Consider the following 22482-nt stretch of genomic DNA (forward strand, 5'->3'; position numbering starts at 1 on the left):
GGCCTTCGATCTTTTCAGTCGACTTGGGGTAAAAAATGCAATCTCTTCATCGGAGGATAAAAGCTTGACCTTTTACTCTATTGATTCAGCGTGAGTCATTGGACGAGGTATACAGACTGACAGGGGGAAGAGGGCGCGGGTAGAGGGGCTATCTGCTAGTAATTCAGGCTGAACAGCGAGGAGGGCTGTAGCGGGGATCGATTCTGCATAATGGAGGGATTATTAAATAACCGCACGGAGACGGCAGAGAGCTCCATCCATCACTGTCCGGAGGGCCAGTGGGTTGAGGCTTAAAGCACCTCTCTGAGACTGACCCAGAAGCAGCCTGGATGTTCAGTGGATTAACATGATGTGCTGCTGCACTCTCAGTGGACAGTAACTACACACACAGTTATATCACACAGGGGAGAGACACTGATACCTGTTGGGGAAACAATGAAACATGGTGCACAACAGCAAAATAAATATATATATATATATATATATACATACATACATACAACACACTCACACACACTGTGAGCATGCTTGGGGAAAAGTGCAAAACCACCAAAAAATCGTATCTCTTTATCAAACAAATAAACGAAACAAAAGAAAAAGAAAACAGAATATCTCCCCGGTTACAGGTTGGGAAGGACAGACTGGGGGGGGGGGGGGGGGGGCACAGGACCAAACCATCTCAGTGAATTACTGCAGGGGTGTGTGTGGGCTTTTGTTAACCCTCCAGACCAGGCAAGATGGTTGATTCCGGAGAACGAAATGGATGCAACGCCCAGCGGAGGCGGGGGACGGGGGTTGGGAGGGGCAGAGAGAGAGAGGGCAACAAGGCAGGCATCTAGCAGCGACAGGCCTAGTAGTGGTAAACTGATGGCTGACCCCAGCTCACTTTGGCCAGCATGTAGACCCCCCCCCCCCTCCTCTCCTGGTTCCCCCTGAGACCACACACACACACACTGATGAGGGTTCTGTTGTCATGACGCCACGAGGTGTCGTTCATCTAGAACGCTGCAGCGGATGTTTCTCGACAGGAAAAGTGGATGGAGGGTTGTTTTCGTTTTTTTTTGTTCTTTATAAATGACAACCGCAGGTAGCCTCAAATCTGCCCAAATGCTCAATCTACCTATCTTGAGCCCGCCCCCTTCTCTTGATCCTCCAATCACGACTGCCGCTTCCCCCTCATTCGAGGGGAGCGACAGTCATGATCGGAGGATCAAGAAAAGAGGGCGGGGCTCGAGAAAGGTCGAATCCACTTTTATCGCTATCCAATCCAACGATCCCATGATCTTTACAACGTTCATCCCAGTGTGTGGAACAGAGAGGGCAGGAGGAGCGGGGGGGGGGGGGGGGGATGCTGGCCGCTCAACCCTTCGTCACATCTTTCTGTGGTGAACTTGTAAGGAGATCAAACCTGGGAGGTTAGCGAGTGCTCTTCTAGGTTTGCTGGTGCTGGTCGGTGCATCTCACGTTGCTACACTATGTGTCGGGGTGCTGGCCAGAGGTCGTGTCAATTCACTCTGTTCAATAATCAAAACTACACGGTAACTCGTTTATTAACAATAGAGAATTCACTCTCGATTGTTTTAAGGAGGAAACGTACTTCCTTGATTTATCGACCGATCGATTGATTGACTGGATAGAAAATGAATTGAGGCCCAACCCCCGACACTGAGGAGGAGGAGGAGTGGAGTGATGGTGTCGGCAGGGGAGGCGGGACGTTTGGCTAAGATGGACAGGTCCTCTCAGTTTGACAGAAAGGACATAAAGAGGACAGGGAGGTTTCCAGAAGGACAGGAGACGTCACAAGGAGAGCAGACAACCTGAACTGTCATATGGTGTTTTTTTCACGTCTAATCCTCCTATTACCGAACCTACCTGTATCCCAACGCCTGGCACGTCAAATACAGGAAGAGGAGTGAAAAGGGGGAGGAGCCTGCCACTATTATGTCACTATTGTGTTCACTAACTCTCCCTACGTTCAAGAACAGACACACAAACATATAACACAAATGCGTAAAACCTAACTGGTCAAGAAAAAAACACCCCAAACAACTACACGCCTGAAGTATGAATATGATAATATCTGTAGAATGTAGACCGAATAATGAAAAGGATAGTAGAGAAACAAAGGGCTGTGCCACATACAACATGCATCCATGAAACAGCTATGTCTCTGTTCCTAAGCTGATGGAACAACTACAGTTAAGTAAAAGTCAGTGAGGAAAGCAACAGAAGAGCCTACTGCAGGGCTTAGCACAAATCATACAGTGCCCCCTGCTGGTAAGATCTGCTTGGTACAGTTGTCAACGTGAGGGAGCTATGCTCTGCCTTTGCAGCTGGGGTTGTTGTGGTTTTAGTAAAGCAGCATGATTAGCAGTGAACATGTTATCTAGGTCAGCATATGAGCTATGTGACTAACAGAGAGCTATTTTGACATAGGCTAAAGACGAGAGAGAGAGAGAGAGAGAGAGAGAGAGAGAGAGTGGGAGGGAGGGAGGGAGGGAGGGAGGGAGAGAGGGAGAGAGAGAGAGATAGAGAGATAGAGAGAAAGAGAGAGATAGTTACTAAAAGGAAGCAAAAGAGAGATGACAACAAGCAGGCAAGGCAGAAGCATTGGAACAAGGACAGACATGGGCCGTGCTACGTACAGTATGCCAGCCACAAGGGAGTGCCATGTTCACAATTTAAGACATCCATAATATGACATCGGACAGAGCGATTTCACTTTGTAAACTTAAGACATTTAATTCATATTTCCTAAATTTCTAATTGTGATTTGTGGAAGTGGTGTCACTTGGTCTGGTGATGTCATACCTCTACAGAGAACCTCACGGCAGGTAGTGACCGTTGAGGTGACGGAAGATACGTGTGTCAACACAGTAGTGTTATTAATAGTGAACAGTGATTCACTATCGAGAAGTTAATCATTAACCAAGGTGTTAACGGCACCTTGATAAGGGGAAGATGAACAGTAGACTGACTGACGTGATACAAGCAAGACAAGAGGAAAGACCAGAAGATCAAAACACACGACATGAGGACACGTAACAAACACCTGGCTTTCCCTCATCATCCCTCTGTGGCCTTCGTCCTATTCCGTCCATTTCATGGAAATCCCTAGTGAGTACTAGACACACAAGCACACATCATATCTATCTATCATTACCAATATCTCTCTTATATCCTGTACATCATATCTGTAACTCGTATTCCATACGTCAATGCTTCACTTATTTTTGATCTACTATCTATAATACTTTGTTAGCTCACCGGTCTAGAGGGATTTAGACTAGGGCTGCGTTGCTGGAATCTATCCATGTTGCAACGTGTCATTCTGTCAGTGAACTCTATCCTCAATCAAAGACTTTGGGCAAATTATTACAGACACACACACACACACACATACATACACACACACACACACACACACACACACACACACACACACACACACACAAAACAACCTCCAGCTGATCTAGCAGCCTACCAGTGGGATGATAACAAGGGTCAGTGAAGTGACGATGTACCTTATCTACCGTGACCTCATCACTGCTACAATGTAGCCTATCCTGATGCTTTGAAGTCTGACGTGTGAGAGGTCTACAAGCAACAAGGGGGGGAAGCGATGGAGGAGAGGCAGGAAGTGAACGGTGTTGAACTGGTGCCTGACGAGAGAGAGATAGAGAGAGAGAGAGAGAGAGAGAGAGAGAGAGAGAGAGAGAGAGAGAGCGATCGCTCAGCGCTGTAGGGAGAGACTCAAAGTCTAGATGTGTGGGGAAAGAGAAGGAGGAAGAGGAAGATCAATGAAGGGTGAGAGGGGGTCAGCTACCCGGGCCGTAGGCGTAGGCACTCTCCCAGTTCAAGCACACTCTCGACCCAACATGCATTGCATGCAGGTGGGGATCTCTCTCAGAGGGGGTGGGGGGGTGATGGAATGAGGGGGGGGGGGGTTGTGCCAAGGTGCATGTCCACCACGGAGAGCGAGAGAAGCAGTTAGCGGAGGAACCAGGTAGCAAACAGCATTAAAAACAGGCTCCAGAGCAGCAGCCGGCCAGACACGTGTCCCTCCTGTTTGACAACCAGACGAGCAGAGTTTACCTTTTTAAAACCTTCCTCTGGCGCCACGTTTTCCTTCGCTACTCACGAGTGTCCTGCGTGCCCTGCTCCTGTCCCTCTAACGCCTAAACATCCCCTCTGACAGGAGGACCGCGCGAGGCGTCCGTCACCGAAGGTCTTTTAGGGTCTCTCGTCCGTTTGGCTTGAAGATGGTGCCTCCAGCCGCGAGCAAATACTCTGCACTCTGAGACTCTGTGCTACAGCGCTGCTATGTCCTGTCTACGAAGCCGGGGGCCCTGCGTGCGTGCGTGCGTGCATGTGTGTGTGTGTGTGTGCGTGTGCGTGTGTGTGTGTGGTTCATTTGCATTTGGAGAGCCTGCCATTAGTTTATACAAAACATATTTGATATGTACCTCGTCGAATTATTCTGTCTTGTGTCATTGTAAATCTAAACAAAATGGTTTTGAGGCACTGTGTGGACCAAAGGAGAGCCTAGACGACACTTTGAGGAGTAAATAGCAACATTATAGGCTCTGTCGATGAACAACAACTCACTTTTACTACACCCATGTACTCCCATAGTGATTTAATGAGTGAATAATCAATTATGTCAAGTCTGTAATTATAATTTAGTTAATTCTAAATTGGGCCCTTGAGAGCAGCAGGGGGGCTTCCTCAGAACGAGTCGTGATTATTCAGATCCTTTTGACGGTTTGTCATGAATTCATTACTGTACCTCAAGGCTCTGAGCGGCTTTACTATACATGTCTCCGTTAACAAATCTCTCTATGCTGGATCTTCTAGTGTGAAGACATTCCCAGGCCGCCCTCCTCCTGACGACTGCCGAACAAGCAAACGGAAAAAACAAGAGAGACCAAAAATAAAGGCAATTTCCGTTTCCATCCGTTCCAAGTGGTAATCATTTTATTCATACTTATCTCAATGTCAAATTCAACCGATGAATGTTCACGTGAGAGTACAGTGAGTTCAGCTGTGAATTATTCAGAGACTACGTTCAACTGTGTTACAATACAGAAAGAATTACCCTTGTTCCCCCCTAAGTTCACTTTCCACTGTCTTCTAAGCTTCAGAACTCTCCACTGCCTCTTAAGACATCTCGCACCTACTACACCTGCTCCACCCTTCGTTCCCGCGGCCCGTCACCCCTGCCACGTAATCTAATAGTGCTCTGGGACGATGCAACTCGGAAGCATTTGCGCGGACAAGCCGTTGTGCCAATCTTTCAACTTGGCAAAACGTGGGCCCTTCACTTCTGATTCAAACAGTTCCCTGTGACGTGAAGAGAGAGAGAGAGAGAGAGAGAAAGAGATAGGGGGGGGGGGGGGGTGTGTAGGATGGGTGGGGTGAGGGGGTGGAGGGAGGAGGAGAAAGGGGGGGGGGACACAGAGAGAAGGGGATGAGCAACGGTTTAGGGATGGTGACTTCCGCTCCCCTGCCTGAGTGAGGTGATTCGGGGAGGGATCTGCTGCGTTCTACCGTGTCTCACTGTTGCGTTCTACCGCGTCTCACCGCCATTCTCCACCATATCACTCTACCGCTTCAAGCCACAACGTCACACCTGAGAGCGTGTGTGGGTATGTGTGTGTGTGAGTTTCTATGTTCTGTTTCTATGTCCGAGGTGACATAGAGAGACTATCGTCAATGAAGCTCAGATGGGCTTCTGCCTCAGGTGGACCCATATCTCTGTCCACCTAACTGGTCTGTTTGATAAGTCTGTAACCTTCAAGTTCAGCACAGAGAGAGAGAGGGAGAGAGAGAGAGAGAGAGAGGAGGGGGTGTGGGGGGGCCCTGGTTTTCCTAAAGGATCTTAGTGCTAAAATGATCTTTGGTTCATATACCAATGGAGAAGAGGATCTTTGGTAGCGAGAGATGCTGTTCAGGAAACCAGGGTATAGCTGGGTCTAGTACTGGCCAAAGGTACAGCCATTACACTAAGGGCCGTTGGTCTGTCTCTGCTGCCAGCTGCCTACCTTGACCTCCTCAGAGCCTCCACGTCTGGGTCTTGACCTACAGGAGAGTGAGAGAAGAACACACAGGAGAGGATAGATTAGTTTGGTTCCTAATATGCTTCCATGTCACAGCTTTCTAGTCCTGCGCTCGTTACATTCTAAGCTTTCTAGTCCTGTGCTCGTTACATTCTAAGCTTTCTAGTCCTGCGCTCGTTACATTCTAAGCTTTCTAGTCCTGCACTCGATACATTCTAAGATTTCTAGTTCTGCGCTCGTTACATTCTAAGCTTTCTAGTCCTGCGCTCGTTACATTCTAAGCTTTCGAGTCCTGTGCTCGTTACATTCTAAGATTTCTAGTCCTGCACTCGTTACATTCTAAGATTTCTAGTCCTGCGCTCGTTACATTCTAAGCTTTCTAGTCCTGCACTCGTTACATTCTAAGATTTCTAGTCCTGCGCTTGTTACATTCTAAGCTTTCTAGTCCTGCGCGTGTTACATTCTAAGATGTCTAGTCCTGCGCTTGTTACATTCTAAGATTTCTAGTCATGCGCTTGTTACATTCTAAGATTTCTAGGCATGCGCTCGTTACATTCTAAGCTTTCTAGTCCTGCACTCGTTACATTCTAAGATTTCTAGTCCTGCGCTCGTTACATTCTAAGCTTTCTAGTCCTGCACTCGTTACATTCTAAGATTTCTAGTCCTGCACTCGTTACATTCTAAGATTTCTAGTCCTGTGCTCGTTACATTCTAAGCTTTCTAGTCCTGCGCTTGTTACATTCTAAGCTTTCTAGTCCTGCGCGTGTTACATTCTAAGATGTCTAGTCCTGCGCTTGTTACATTCTAAGATTTCTAGTCCTGCGCTCGTTACATTCTAAGATTTCTAGTCCTGCGCTCGTTACATTCTAAGCTTTCTAGTCCTGCGCTCGTTACATTCTAAGATTTCTAGTCCTGCGCTCGTTACATTCTAAGCTTTCTAGTCCTGCACTCGTTACATTCTAAGATTTCTAGTCCTGCACTCGTTACATTCTAAGATTTCTAGTCCTGTGCTCGTTACATTCTAAGCTTTCTAGTCCTGCGCTTGTTACATTCTAGGCTTTCTAGTCCTGCATGTGTTACATTCTAAGATGTCTAGTCCTGCGCTCGTTACATTCTAAGCTTTCTAGTCCTGCGCGTGTTACATTCTAAGATGTCTAGTCCTGCGCTCGTTACATTCTAAGCTTTCTAGTCCTGCGCTCGTTACATTCTAAGATTTCTAGTCCTGCGCTCGTTACATTCTAAGCTTTCTAGTCCTGCGCTTGTTACATTCTAAGCTTTCTAGTCCTGCGCTCGTTACATTCTAAGCTTTCTAGTCCTGCGCTCGTTACATTCTAAGCTTTCTAGTCCTGCGCTCGTTACATTCTAAGCTTTCTAGTCCTGCACTCGTTACATTCTAAGTTAAATGTTGTGGCCACCATTGCAGAAGCGGTGAGATGTTGACAAAACAAACAGGAAACATTTGTTTGAAATGTTTGTGGAGGATTATCATGTGTAAATATCAACAGACATTTAGGGACAGGAAATTAAACTGCAAGAGGCCAATAGAAGATTCAATGAAATAGGAGCCAAAATAGAAGAGCATCAAACATGTTAATTCCTTTCACATGTTTTCGCTTACTTGTTCATTTCGGTCTCTTAGTAAAGTCAATAGAGTCAATAGAGTCTTTCTTCCTCTGCATAATTTTTAAGAATAATTCTGCTCCTGCTTCCAAACCACACAGGGGCGTCTTTTGGACAGAAACTCCGGGGACATTCTGGATGAAGCACGACACCAGGGTGAAGGTCACTGAGCGTGCGGACAGGACGTCCGGTGTCGCGCGGTCGATCCAGTCTCTCTGGCGTGGGTTTCATCCAGACTGTCCCTGGGCTCAATCCACTTTCCATTCACTATAGATTATGACCGTAATTCATTGGACATGTGGGTCATTCTTGTTTTGATGAAAGATTTTGCCGTTATTTTGAAGTTCTTTTCACAGTTCGGAGGAAATCCTTCACCTTGGATTGGCTCAAAGACAACTGACCTATCTCAAGCCATGCCATCTTTCCTCAATCCTCCAATCACAAAGGAGAAAAGAGGGCGTGGCTTGATATACAGTGAATGAAATGACCCTGAAAGAAAAGATACTCACAGTACTCCGTCCCGGTGACGTGGGCCAGGACCCGGAAGGTCTTGGACTGCAGGTGGGCGGCGCGCATGGTCCACTCAGATACATCCATGTCCTGGCGTGCACACGGGTTCACCGCCTGATACACTGGAGAGGCACTGTCTACAACACGGTCTTTAACTGGGAGGCTGCTGCAACCACAGAGAGAGGGCAACCCAGGTCCCCCAGACCACAGTCAGCACGGAGGAACTACAGCTATGGGCTTTAATAACCTTTTAATAACATAGCCAGGCCTTTTAATAACATGTCCAGGCCTTTAATAACCTATCCAGGCCTGTTAATAACCTATCCAGGCCTGTTAATAACCTATCCAGGCCTTTTATTAACGTATAAAGAACTTTTAATAACTTATTCAGGCCTTTTAATAACCTATCCAGCCTGTTTAATAACCTATCCAGCCCGTTTAATAACCCATCCAGCCCTGTAATAACCTAGCCAGGCCTTTTACTAACCTATCCAGGCCTTTTAATACCATATCCAAGCCTTTTATTAATCTATCCAGGCCTTTTTTATTAATCTATCCAGGCCTTTTAATAACCTATACAGGCCTTTTATTAATATATCCAGGCATTTTAATAACATATCCAGGCCTTTTATTAATCTATCCAGGCCTTTTATTAATATATCCAGGCATTTTAATAACCTATACAGGCATTTTAATAACCTATCCAGGCCTTTTATTAATATATCCAGGCATTTTATGAATCTATCCAGGCCTTTTAATAACCTATCCAGACATTTTATTAATCTATCCAGGCCTGTTAATAACCTATGAGGGACTTTCTTTGTCAAAAGGTGTGAACGTAGGCCCATCAATGCACCAGATTGTGCTTCTAGTCTGGTGTGAATCTTAGTAGTATAACTGTAGTATGAAAACTGATGCTTTGAAAGAGCTCACAGAAACAGAATTTTAATAAAAATGTCATATTGAGCTGCCGAAGGAATCTTGTCTGAAGCTAACGGGTCTAACGTGGCACATGCTGAGTGGCCAGCGTTTCACCAGAAAGATCTGGCTCCAGAAGCTGAGCAGAGCGGCACATGAAGCACCGCAGGCTGGCATGGCATGGTATGCTGTCGGCTAAATATTTGTCTCTTATTGACCCGCCTGGTAAAATCAGGATCAAACACATCCACAAAATACACTTGATCACGGTAGCACATCTAAACACAGGACAGTGGAACCTTTGGATTAGAATGCTATATTACATAGAGTAGAACACATAGACCTCTGACTGCTATGTTACATAGAGTTAGAACACATAGACCTCTGACAGAAGGAGGAGCTCAGAACATTCAGCTGTCGTTCACTAAGCTAATCGTCACATTGGGAAAAAGTGACTACAGACCCTTTTCCCCCTTTGCAGTCTTTCTGTCCATCTCTTTTAGGACAGGATGGAAATGTTATATATATATTTTACACGACTATACCAGGACAACTTCACAGTAAAATGCAAACAATTTTATAAAATAAACAGAGGTAATGTGAGCATAATGTGACCCTTTGAGGTCAGGGTAGGCGGGCATTTCAAACAATAAATAGGTAAACCTGTATTCATATGGCTCTTCCTGGTCCTACAATATATAACTTATAGAAACAATGTCCTTCCAGGTAAAAAACAAAAACAAAAACAAACATAATATTGATGTATGATAGTATCACAGTAAAAACCTGTTCCATGTTGACGCTGGTCTGGGATCAGTAAATGACCGTATGGTGGACAGCAAGTGGAGGGGATGAGTGAACATAACACAGCTCATCCGTGTGGTTGGATGACCACATTTCGAATAGACCGGGGATTATCAGGGAGGGGGAAAGGAATCACCAAGCGACTATAAACAATAAACGACCTGTTTTGAGCAATACCATGTTATATTGTTCTGAGAGGGGAAAGCAACAACCCCTTTACCATGCATATGACACGACGCAACTCGGAACATTTGTTTTGTTAGTATCTGGGTCGCCTCTGAGCGAAATCGAAAAGGGAATAACCGTCCCATGATTGTCAAGAGAAAGCCATTAATACACTGCAAGCTTAAAAAATATGGATACATCACTGCATACTGGGTACTGGCAACCCTAAAGATGTACGATACAGGGAGTGGAAATGATGAAAGGGGGGATGCAAAACACCAAGGTTTCCATTCAGACTGAGAAGTAGGGGAAGACGTGCTCTGTGCTCACAGGTAAAATGTGGAGTTGAGACAAAGGGGTTGGAAGGCAGGCAGAGAGGAGTGTGAGCGGGGAAGGGTCACTGGTAGAACAAAGAAATGAAGGCAGCTTGCAGGCCGTGGAGGGTAAAGGACATGCAGTAAGGTACTTACGCTAGTGGGGAACCACCAGCAAGTGCCTCATCTCTGTGGCGAGCATTGGCGGGGCAGGGTATATGGTCATAGTGGATGGAGTGGCAGGGAGGGCGGAGCAAGCGGCATGGCATGGCAGGGGATGGCAGATGGGGGGGGGGGGGGGGTTGGTCACAAAAGCAGTGAAACAGGGACAATTACAATTTGTAATTATTTTAAGGATCAAGACAAGGGTGCCTCCTCAATCCCCACACGTTGTCAATTAATTTGGGTGAAATATTCATACTCCAATCATTCATATTTAAATGTGTGCTTTTACGGATAAAAATCCATTGAAGTTTCCAAGGTAGACATTCTGGTGAGTGGCTGTGCGTGTGTGAGGTTGATGCAGCTTGGAGTACAGTTGTACCGCTTGCAGCTAAAGCCTGGCATTACACAGACCATGATTAGACAGGAAGCATGGCAGTGATTGGGTGGTTGAGGCACCGCTCTGAGACATATACAGTCAGCAGAAACAAGTAGCTATTAAACATCCTTTTACTCATCGTCACTGAAGAGCAAGGTCGCCTCGTGGAAGAAAAAAGGCACACAAACTCTACACATGTCACACCGCATCCATCAACATGAGGCCACGAGATTCAAGTCACTCAAACTGCAACGTCTCAGTTCCAGAGACGACACACACAACCCACACCGTACTCACACCCGCTCCAACAACCACCTGCATGAATACAACCCACACCGTACTCTCACACCCGCTCCAACTACAACCCGCATGAATACAACCCACACCGTACTCTCACACCCGCTCCAACAACCACCTGCATGAAGACGTCGACACACATAAAACAGTTCAACACTACACATATAAGAGAACACAAGATGTGTCCCTGATAGCTGTCCAGCACAGTGGTAGATAGGCTATTACTATAGATGTCCAGCACAGTGGTAGATAGGCTATTACTATAGATGTCCAGCACAGTGGTAGATAGGCTATTACTATAGATGTCCAGCACAGTGGTAGATAGGCTATTACTATAGATGTCCAGCACAGTGGTAGATAGGCTATTACTGGAGTGCCAAACTAGTTCAGCATACAACAGCCACCTGACAGCGTTTGACTGGGTACTAATATCATGCAAGAGCAATAGCAGGATATGGTCTGAGAAGAGAAAGGTGGTTTAACAGGAGTGCTGGTAAAGGGAGAGGACTGGTGGTGGTGGTGCTCTTACCCTTCATGTCCCTTGGACTGGGACTGCCCAGCGATGGCGTCCATGATGGCATCCTGGGAGTACATGCTAATGGGGGTGTTGTACTGGGCGTGGATGATGGTGGCCTTGCCCCCCGGACCCTTCACCTCAATGGGCTTGTGGGTGGCAGAGTCCTTCAGCAGGCCGGGGAGGTACTCCGTGCTGGTGGGGGGGAGGGGGGGGGTGAGGTGGTTGGTGGTGGGTGGATGGTGAGGGTGAGAAGATGAAGGAGAAGAGAGAGGAGAAGAAGAAGAGGAAGAAGAGAGAGGAGAAGAAGAAGAAGAAGAAGAGGAGGAGAAGAGAGAAGAAGAGAAGAGGACGAGAAGAAGAAGAGAGAGGAGAAGAAGAAGAGAGAGGAGAAGAAGAAGAAGAAGAAGAAGAAGAAGAAGAAGAAGAAGAAGAAGAAGAAGAAGAAGAAGAAGAAGAAGAAGAAGAAGAAGGAGAAGGAGAAGGAGAAGGAGAAGGAGAAGGAGAAGGAGAAGGAGAAGGAGAAGAAGAAGAGAGGAGAAGAAGAAGAGAGGAGAAGAAGAAGAAGATGATGAGGGGAATAGAGAGAAAAGGCCATGGTGGGGGAGAGTGGATGAAGAGGGGATGTGATGTGAGAGTGAGGAAGAGGAGGAGTGACAGTGAAAAAGGGGGGTATTGGGGAAAAGAGGGGAATTGGGGGAGGAAGAGGACAACGTGATAGAGTGAGGTGGGGAGTTGACCTAAAGGGGGCGGGGCTTGAGGCGGGTCAGTCGGGTGATGCTGGGTGGGATACCAGCGAGGAGGAACCAGACCATGTAGAGTCTAACGTTACACACACAGCACGCATGCTTTCTCCACCATGCGGCGACGGCAGCTCTGAGATCTGCCCCCTATAACTCAAACTCAGATACATGGAGCAGTATCTGTGTCAGTCAAGCGGAGACGAGGTTATGCAACGGACTCCAAATTAAGCTTTCAGTTGCTCCTGGATACATTTCACCTCCAGCTGAACTACAGAATTACATTTTTAAATACACTGTATGAATATGTTTTGTATAATTGGATTTTGTTGGGGAATTACACGATGCAGAACTGTATTAAGTACGGCTGCCCTCCATTAATGATGCCACTCAGTCCTCCCCATGTATCCCACAATGCAAAGCATTCAACACATTAGTGATAACATTAGCTACCAAAAATAATTGCTAATGCTAACTAATCGAACACCATCTTTGATTAACACTAACATTAGCTGTTATCTTTGGAAGCTAACATAGCACCTCTTATGGCAGCACATGTTAGCGCTAATGCTAGCTAACAACCAAAGAGGACGCTAGATGCTTTGCAATGTTGGATAGAAGGAAAATGTTTAATTGTTTCAAACAGTGCTTCTCAACATCTTTTGGATCAACACCCCCCTATCTGGTGTCCAGGTTCCCTAACCTATCATGGGTATCTATGATTCTCAGTTATTAATGCTTATATTTGGCTCAGTTTATTGGGTCAATTAAGTCTGTCAGTGTTGTGTGTCAAATGAAGGCTTCTAACAATGGGACCCAATGAAATCACCATTATTGTTTTGTTTTTTCTGGATTCAGATTTGTACTCATTTAACTTTTTGCTACCATGTGTGTATAAATTAAACATTACAAAAAGTAAACCTTTTCTTTGCTAAAAAGTGACACCTTCCCCCGTTTCTGAAGTGGGATTTTGACTGTGCTCACTGCACGTAGCTCCTCTCTGGTTCAAGTCAAGTTGTCCTGATATTAAAACAATGATAACCAAATAAAATAAACTAGCGCCCGCTTTGAGCATCTCAACGCCCCCCTTTCGACAATTCTGCACCCTGCGCCTCTGCGTGGTTTCACCTACAGCAGCTTAGGAATCATCACCTCAGTGGGGATTAAAGGGGACCACTCACATTAAGAATTTATAATGTGTTATTTCCATATAAGACAGTTCAGTCAATATTTGTGAATATGAGCTACTCTTCTCTCAAAGCCAGAAAACCAGAGAAGTAAGAATCAAATTTGTGATGTCATCACTTCAGGTATAAAGTCTGGAGCTGCTCCATTGACAGTGAATGGAGACTGATTTAGTGGACCCACAGAATGTTTTCTTTTTTTATATCCAAATGAGCTTCAGTCTATATAGTAGTGGTGTCAGTTCCCATATACTCAGAACATTCCCCTGGGTGTCTCTCAGTGTCATCTATACAATCTTTCCCAATGAATTGTCTATGGAGCAGCTTCAGATTTTATATTTGATGACATCACAAGTTAAGAGTTGCTCATTTTCACTAATATCTTTATACCGTCTTAGACCAGAGGAATAACACATACAAATTCAGAAATTGGACGTAGTTCCCCTTTAAATGGAATCTTCGGTTTCTAATTAACATTCTAGATTAAACAAAGGCAAACACATAACAACAACAGGCTGATTAGTCCCATAAACATGGCTTTTCAATCACAAGTACACACAAAGAAAACGATTCACAATACACACCGACTCACTAACAGACTAATTTAATCAAACTCGAAGAAGAGTTAGTGTGCTGCTTGTGTGTGAAGAATTTTGGTCCAGCCATACACCAACTCAGCCAATGGAACATACCAATGACTCATCAGTATGTGGATCCATGACCCATGATGTGAGTCGGAGCGTGGCTGGATCAAATACCTGGCTGGCACCACAGCAGCCACCCGTCACGGCGTCGTCACCCAGCGGAGAACAAACCATCACAAAACATCTCCACTCATGCATTTTACACAACTACACATCCGACGAGGAGAGCATACTAACTTGGCAGGAGTGTTGGTTACAACCTGAGTCCATGGGAGCAGAGGAGAGAGAGAGAGAGAGAGAGAGAGAGAGAGAGAGAGAGAGAGAGAGAAGAGAGAGAGAGAGAGAGAGAGAGAGAGAGAGAATAAAGTTAAAGTTAACAAACATCACACTTTGTGAACTCCTTGTCGTGGTGTTTGGAATCTCTTCAGATGAGGATAAGAGCTGAAGAGCGAAAGCAAAGGTTGTAAAATAACACTGGATGGAAAAGAAAGAAGCGAAGAAAGGAGAGGTTAAGGACTGGCACCTTACTGTCACATCACTGGCACCTTACTGTCACCTTACTGGCACCTTACTGTCACCTTACTGGCACCTTACTGGCAGAAGTGTTGCAAAGACTTTTGTTCTTTTCATTGAACTCAGCCCCCCTAGAAGTTTACCTAGTGAACATAATCTTTCCAGTAAAACACCTGACTTGCCATGAGATACTACAGACCTACACAGAGCTGCACCATACAAGGACTTAAAAACCAGATCAAGAGACTGTGAACAGATGAGTGAGAGAGAGCTAAAGATAATATTAGACAGACAGACAGACAGACAGACAGACAGACAGACAGACAGACAGACAGACAGACAGACAGACAGACAGACAGACAGACAGACAGACAGACAGACAGACAGACAGACAGACAGACAGACAGACAGACAGACAGACAGACAGACAGACAGACAGACAGACAGACAGACAGACAGACAGACAGACAGACAGACAGACAGACAGACAGACAGACAGACAGACAGACAGACAGACAGACAGACAGACAGACAGACAGACAGACAGACAGACAGACAGACAGACAGACAGACAGACAGACAGACAGACAGACAGACAGACAGACAGACAGACAGACAGACAGACAGACAGACAGACAGACAGACAGACAGACAGACAGACAGACAGACAGACAGACAGACAGACAGACAGACAGACAGACAGACAGACAGACAGACAGACAGACAGACAGACAGACAGACAGACAGACAGACAGACAGACAGACAGACAGACAGACAGACAGACAGACAGACAGACAGACAGACAGACAGACAGACAGACAGACAGACAGACAGACAGACAGACAGACAGACAGACAGACAGACAGACAGACAGACAGACAGACAGACAGACAGACAGACAGACAGACAGACAGACAGACAGACAGACAGACAGACAGACAGACAGACAGACAGACAGACAGACAGACAGACAGACAGACAGACAGACAGACAGACAGACAGACAGACAGACAGACAGACAGACAGACAGACAGACAGACAGACAGACAGACAGACAGACAGACAGACAGACAGACAGACAGACAGACAGACAGACAGACAGACAGACAGACAGACAGACAGACAGACAGACAGACAGACAGACAGACAGACAGACAGACAGACAGACAGACAGACAGACAGACAGACAGACAGACAGACAGACAGACAGACAGACAGACAGACAGACAGACAGACAGACAGACAGACAGACAGACAGACAGACAGACAGACAGACAGACAGACAGACAGACAGACAGACAGACAGACAGACAGACAGACAGACAGACAGACAGACAGACAGACAGACAGACAGACAGACAGACAGACAGACAGACAGACAGACAGACCTATCAGGAAGGCAGATATACTGAGATGTTTAGAGCTAGGAGCAGGAATGTGTAGCCAGGATGGAGGGGGTGGGGGAGGGAGAGGGTGGGGGGGGGGAGTGGGGGAGGGAGGGTGTGGGTGTGAACCAGAACATTCCATGGCCTTTTAAAGGGAGCAGAGAACAGGTGCCGCCCGGCGCTGGCCTCCACGGTGGCACCGTAACCTTATCACACTCCGTGGGAAACCCCATAGCAGCTGAGCCTCGCAGCTCCCAAACGCTCTGGTTGGGCAGAAGAATGCCAACTCTTTTTTACACGGTTTATTCTTCATTTTATATTCTGATCGTTGTCTATATTTATGTCTTTCTACTATTAATTACCCTGCACATACATGTACCTCCCCTCCCCCATGCTGCTATGACGCCCGGATTTCCCCAAGGGGATCAATAAAGGCATATCTGATCTCATCTTAACTCATGCCAACAAGCTAAACTAACAACCTTGATCCACATAATCGCGTTGAGGGAAAAAGATACTAAAGTAAATCTGAAGGCCCACATAGCAAGTTTGGTGATGGCCCGGTGACGGCCACTTCCACTCGGCCCACATCCAGCAGAGAATGACTGAGGTGGGGTTGCCAGAACAGGACCACGCCTCGATGCGACCACCCCTGACCCTACGCTGACCCAGATAAGCCTCAGCACTGGCACCAGATGTCAGCCTCAAGTGAATTTTAATTAAGCTGTATAATAACCAAACAACCCCATCATCTGGCCCAGATAGACTGAAAACACCTCAATAAGTGCAATTATAAGTAAATCTTTTTAGCTAGAATCTATCATTTAACTGTTACTTCCTGTTGACTGTTGGCGTTGTTGACTTGTGTTGATGTTGGTCAACAACTCCAACAGTAAACAGGAAGTAACATTAGAAAATGCGTCTGTGTGCAATGCGTGCTGGGAGATAGCAGTCCTCAGCATGTGCCTATTGAGTATAAAACCATGCAGTGTTTGTTCATTGATCTTTTACAAATCACAAATGGATATTTGTTAAGAGTATCATTCTGGATGACTTCACTAACCGAGGCACCGGTAAGAGTGGGGCTTGGCCAACATCCCGTCATAAGTACGACGCTGTAATAGGACGTCTGGGCCAACTATTTTCATCCACAACTGGCCCAGCTGGTGCTCTCGCTGCCATACCTGGGCCCTGCGTGGTCCGCATGCCTCGCGCCGCTGCCAGGGGCAACTTAAAGCCCTATCTTGAAGCCCTATCTTGAAGCCCTTCAATCCACATTTGTCCGCAAACAGAACAGGTTTGGCAAAATGTTCTAACAATGTGCTTGGTGAACTTTTCCCAAGGAAAGTACTACAGATATTTGGTATATTATGAGCCAGGAGGCAAGTGATGTGAAATACAGAAAACATAATCTCATCTCTGGACTATGCTTCTGTGATTGTTGGCTCCACCTCGGATGTGGAGCCTGACTGGTCTGGGATCAGGACACCTGATCTCTTCTGGGATGTGCCGTCCTAACCTTACTGGTCTAGGATCAGGACACCTGATCTCTTCTGGGCTCATAGCTGGAATTACCTGGGATAGGGATAGACAGAGCCAGAGCCATTGTGTTGATGCCAACGAGGCTGACACTGCCCACCCTCACCAGCTGCCAAGCTCCACCCCCACCAGCTGCCAAGCTCCACCCCCCAGAGAGGAGCGACAAAGAGAAAGAGGCAGGAGGATACTCACAATATCTCAAGTTCAGCCCAAGATGTTTTGTTTATTTGTTTGTTTTTCATAAGGAACTCCTCCACCTCCATATGAGGTCTGGTTGTACTGTAGTACTGGCAACTAATATAGCGTCAGATTAAAACTAGTTACTACTCACAAGCCAAGCTGAATGTTCTGAGACACTTCACGTCCTTCTGTCAGAGGTGCTGGTTAGCAGAGCATAACATAGGTTTGGAGGAGCTGTTTGAAGTTGACCCAGGCTTAGCCATTGATCTGACGTCAGATTTCCATCTTCCCTGCAGTTATAAGGGTTATGATTTGGGCAACGTTGTCTGACCACAAATCTGTGCCGAAATGCCTAAGAGGCAACTTCAATCTTTTTCAATTGACCTATCTCATGGCCCGCCCTCCCTTCTTGATCCTCCAATTACAACCATTGCTTCCCTCGGACAAACGGATGCTTTTGGAGGATCAAGAAAAGAGGGCTCGACAGTGGAATTCAGGTAAGTAAAAGCTTTCGTAAGGCATCGACATCCCCTTAAAGCCATTGTAGGTAAAGATCTCACCGAATATCGGTCTAACCACCCTCTGTCTGCTACTGCTGTTGAAGCTACTAATGATCTTTAGTCCTCCAATAGAGGCTTTGCATGAAAAGTGTAGTTCTCTTTCTCACATTCCTACGCAGAAAGTTGGACAACGTTCCACTGTCAAAACAACAGGAAGTAAACTAACCGGTGCTTCCTTTACTCATATTATTCCCCCATAACATATACATAAATTATAGTATATTATTGTTCCCCTCATATTTCTACTATTTTATAAATAAGAACAAAACATTTGTTGAGAAAAGTTAAATAATACAATTTCAGTGTCTGTGCAGCCTTGTTTATTCACTGTGTCCATGGAAACAACGATGAATGCAGCCATAGAGGTATGGTTTCCTTACGCAGAAAAGACATTTGTTAATATACTTCTCATATATAACTGTTTTGCTCATAGCAACCGTTGTCTCTTCCGTTGCCATGTACAAAGCAATGGTTGCTATGTTACAGGAAGCCATGTTGTAAGACAGAGAACATTCCGTGCAAGGCCTCTATTAAATAAACCTTGTAATTAACTTGTGTTAATTATAGCTCAATGAAATTATGTAGATGGAAAAAATTGCAATATATTATCATATAGGGACCGCAATTTAATAATTTCCTGGAGCTGTAATTAACACAACACAGGAAGTCAAAGTGACATCACTGGTGGCCATATTCAAACAAATCTACTCCCAGTAACTGTCAAACTAAAATGTGTGCAAAACCTATTTGAGATCTTCGACATGTATGAGATTATGTGCAAAATAAATTAGCATTGTTTTTTGGTAAAGTCCCCCTTTAAGGATGGATAGCGTATTAAAGGATCAATAGGCGGCTGCAGATTTTTGTCAACATTTTAGATTTCTTATTATATCTCGACAATAATCGATAGTACTCAAATTAAATAAGATGTTTGACACAGACAACACTGTTTTTCCGGTAAGGGGCAGGAGCTAAAGCAACGACATCCAATCAAGCGAACGACCAAGTCAAACGATTGGAACGAGCGAGCCGTCTATCAAACCCTCTAGTGGCATAACAGTCGCACGAGTACACAAAGGCCTGCTGCTGACCCATAGCTGCCTGCTAGCTACCTAGCGGGGGCGTGGCTTTGGAGGCATTGCCGCCTATTGCTCCTTTAAGGGGACTTCTGATCTGATATTCCTGCGTCGTCACCCTGGCTACATACCCCACCGAGCCCCCCGCTCGCATCATGGCCATTTCCCTCAGCGTCTCCTCAGAGTACAGACCCGCGGGAGAGTTATACTGCTTCTTTGGGCTGGGGCTGTGAGTGTCTCTCTTGCCAGCAGGCGAACCTGAGTCTGCCTCTAGAGACCGGGAGGAGGCACTGCGGGCCGAGAGGCCCCCATTGATGTGCACTGATTGATCCTTTATTTCAGAGGGAGGGAGGGAGGTGGAGAAGAGAAGCAGGAAGTGGTCAGAGAATATGAGGTCAAACTAACAGGAACATAACATACAAATATGTATTAAAGGTGCTGTACTGTAAGTGGTATTTATTTGTTTGTTAAAATAAGTGGTCTACATGTTAAAATAATAGATCTACACTCCGACAGCCATCACTGATATAGAGTGTCTGGTCAGTAACATGGGTCTCCCAGTCCCTCCACTCTACATTTTCTGGTAGAAAGAGAGAACCCTAGATATGTCTACTTATTTCAAGACAGTTTTTGCAGTGAGAGTTCTCTCTCCTGATTGGATAAAGTGGGAACAGGATGCCAGGAAATGTATTTTGTGTTTACTGCAGAGTGGAGGGACTGGGAGACCCATGTTACTGACCAAACACTCTATATCAGTGATGGCTGTCAGAGTGTAGAGCTATATTTAATTTGATGTAGGCCTTATTTTAACAAATAAAATACCACTTACAGCACTTTAACCTCTCATGTGCAGGTGGGCTGAAGGGTTTATTTCAATTGACCATATTCACATGACCATTGACCATTGTGCTCTTACACAAAGGAATCCCAACCTGAGCATGACATAAGAGTACACTGGCTGTCGTGTCGATATGGTCAATGGGTTGTGCTGTCACTCAGGCCAATACGTGTCCCCAAATTTTTTTGTCAGGCTGAACGCTATCTAGTAGGAAGCAAAACAGACTTAAAAAAAAAAATGGCAGCAGGTACGAGCTGTGAGCTCAGGGATATTGGGGATATTATAGATATGGCAGTTTGGAGAGACCAAATTATTTGTCTAAATCATGACAAAATATGTTTAGTTGTAGGTCAGTTAGCGGAGCTGGACAGTGACATCATCACTGGTCAATGCATTCAGATCAATACTGGAATGACATATTGGATTGTCTTTCTACTGTGGCCGACTGGTTAAATAGTCTCTCTCTGTTCCATGACCCTACAGGACCAGGCCAGTGATAATGGCCTGTAAGATGGAAAACAAAACAGAAAACACATCAAAGGCATCAATAGGAAAACCCCCCAGTGTTTGTCATGAGTCTGACTGATGGGCTGATGGGCTGCATGGCCACCAGAGGGCAATGCTAGATTGAGTTGATCCTGCGTGACTGAATCGTGAGGCCAGACTCCCCACTGGGAGTGTGAAGTCATGAGAGCATCAGGCTCCACCCGCTCCCCCCAGAGCTGGAGGGGTTGTTTGGGCTACTGAGGCTTATTATCCCCTGACTACCTAACTACTGGACTCTGTGCTGCTCTCCCTCATGACCCTGACTACCTAACTACTGGACTATGTGCTGCTCTCCCTCATGACCCTGACTACCTAACTACTGGACTCTGTGCTGCTCTCCCTCACGACCCTGACTACCTAACTACTGGACTCTGTGCTGCTCTCCCTCACGACCCTGACTACCTAACTACTGGACTCTGTGCTGCTCTCCATCACGACCCTGACTACCTAACTACTGGACTCTGTGCTGCTCTCCCTCACGACCCTGACTACCTAACTACTGGACTCTGTGTTGCTCTCCCTCACGACCCTGACTACCTAACTACTGGACTCTGTGCTGCTCTCCCTCACGACCCTGACTACCTAACTACTGGACTCTGTGCTGCTCTCCCTCATGACCCTGACTACCTAACTACTGGACTCTGTGCTGCTCTCCCTCACGACCCTGACTACCTAACTACTGGACTCTGTGCTGCTCTCCCTCATGACCCTGACTACCTAACTACTGGACTCTGTGCTGCTCTCCATCACGTCCCTGACTACCTAACTACTGGACTCTGTGCTGCTCTCCATCACGTCCCTGACTACCTAACTACTGGACTCTGTGCTGCTCTCCATCACGACCCTGACTACCTAACTACTGGACTCTGTGTTGCTCTCCGTCATGACCCTGGGAAGAGTCTCAGGCGCTGGCTTTATTGGGATGGCATACGATTAGACATAATGTGCGTACTAAGGCTGACCCCTATTAGTCGAATAGTCGACTAATCGGTCGAAAGGAGCCGTAGTCGACTGCAAAAAAATTATAATAATAATAATTATTTAAAACTTTTTTTATTTTATTTTTTTATAATTCTTTCCAAAAGAAAAGAAGCCTAGAAGCGTGGCTAACGCTAATGGCACACATACCAGAGGCTAACTGCCTAAGAAAACTGGCACAGAGGCACAGAAAGAGGATTTCACCCATCCAATGAACACACTAGACTAGACTAATAGTCGACTATCTGCAAATTTCGTCCAATCATAGTCGACTATCCAAAACCTTAGTCGGGGACAGCCCTAGTGCGTACATATGGGGGGCGTGAGTAATTGATTACTCGAGTACTCAAGTACTCGCCGTTTCAACTGAACTCAAGTAATTTTTGAGGGTGCTACATTTTTTCTTTTATTTTACCGCCAAATACGTCCACCTGTTTGTGCCAATGAAACAGAAATATTGTGAGTTGTTGCTGGAAGCTGTGGAGCATGGATAGTACACTTAACGTTACCGTAAAAAGTTTGTTAGCTTATGTATGTGTATATGTATGTGTATGTG

At 45.8% G+C, this 22482-nt stretch overlaps 1 protein-coding gene across 1 annotated transcript in view; it reads right to left on the reverse strand.

The window, feature by feature from the left end:
- The window catches only part of ldb3a (LIM domain binding 3a), a 137622-nt gene that overhangs the window by 28412 nt on the left and 86728 nt on the right, over nucleotides 1-22482 (reverse strand). Inside the window, exons 4-8 of the mRNA XM_084321903.1 lie at nucleotides 14548-14570; nucleotides 11758-11937; nucleotides 8189-8355; nucleotides 6045-6081; nucleotides 5242-5343 (exon numbers count right to left, since the gene is read on the reverse strand). Of these exons, the coding sequence (XP_084178029.1) occupies nucleotides 5242-5343; nucleotides 6045-6081; nucleotides 8189-8355; nucleotides 11758-11937; nucleotides 14548-14570 (509 nt within the window). The remainder of the gene's footprint in view (nucleotides 1-5241; nucleotides 5344-6044; nucleotides 6082-8188; nucleotides 8356-11757; nucleotides 11938-14547; nucleotides 14571-22482) is intronic.

Source organism: Notolepis coatsorum (genome assembly GCF_963971535.1).
Source record: "Notolepis coatsorum genome assembly, chromosome: 9".
NCBI classification, from domain to species: domain Eukaryota; kingdom Metazoa; phylum Chordata; class Actinopteri; order Aulopiformes; family Paralepididae; genus Notolepis; species Notolepis coatsorum.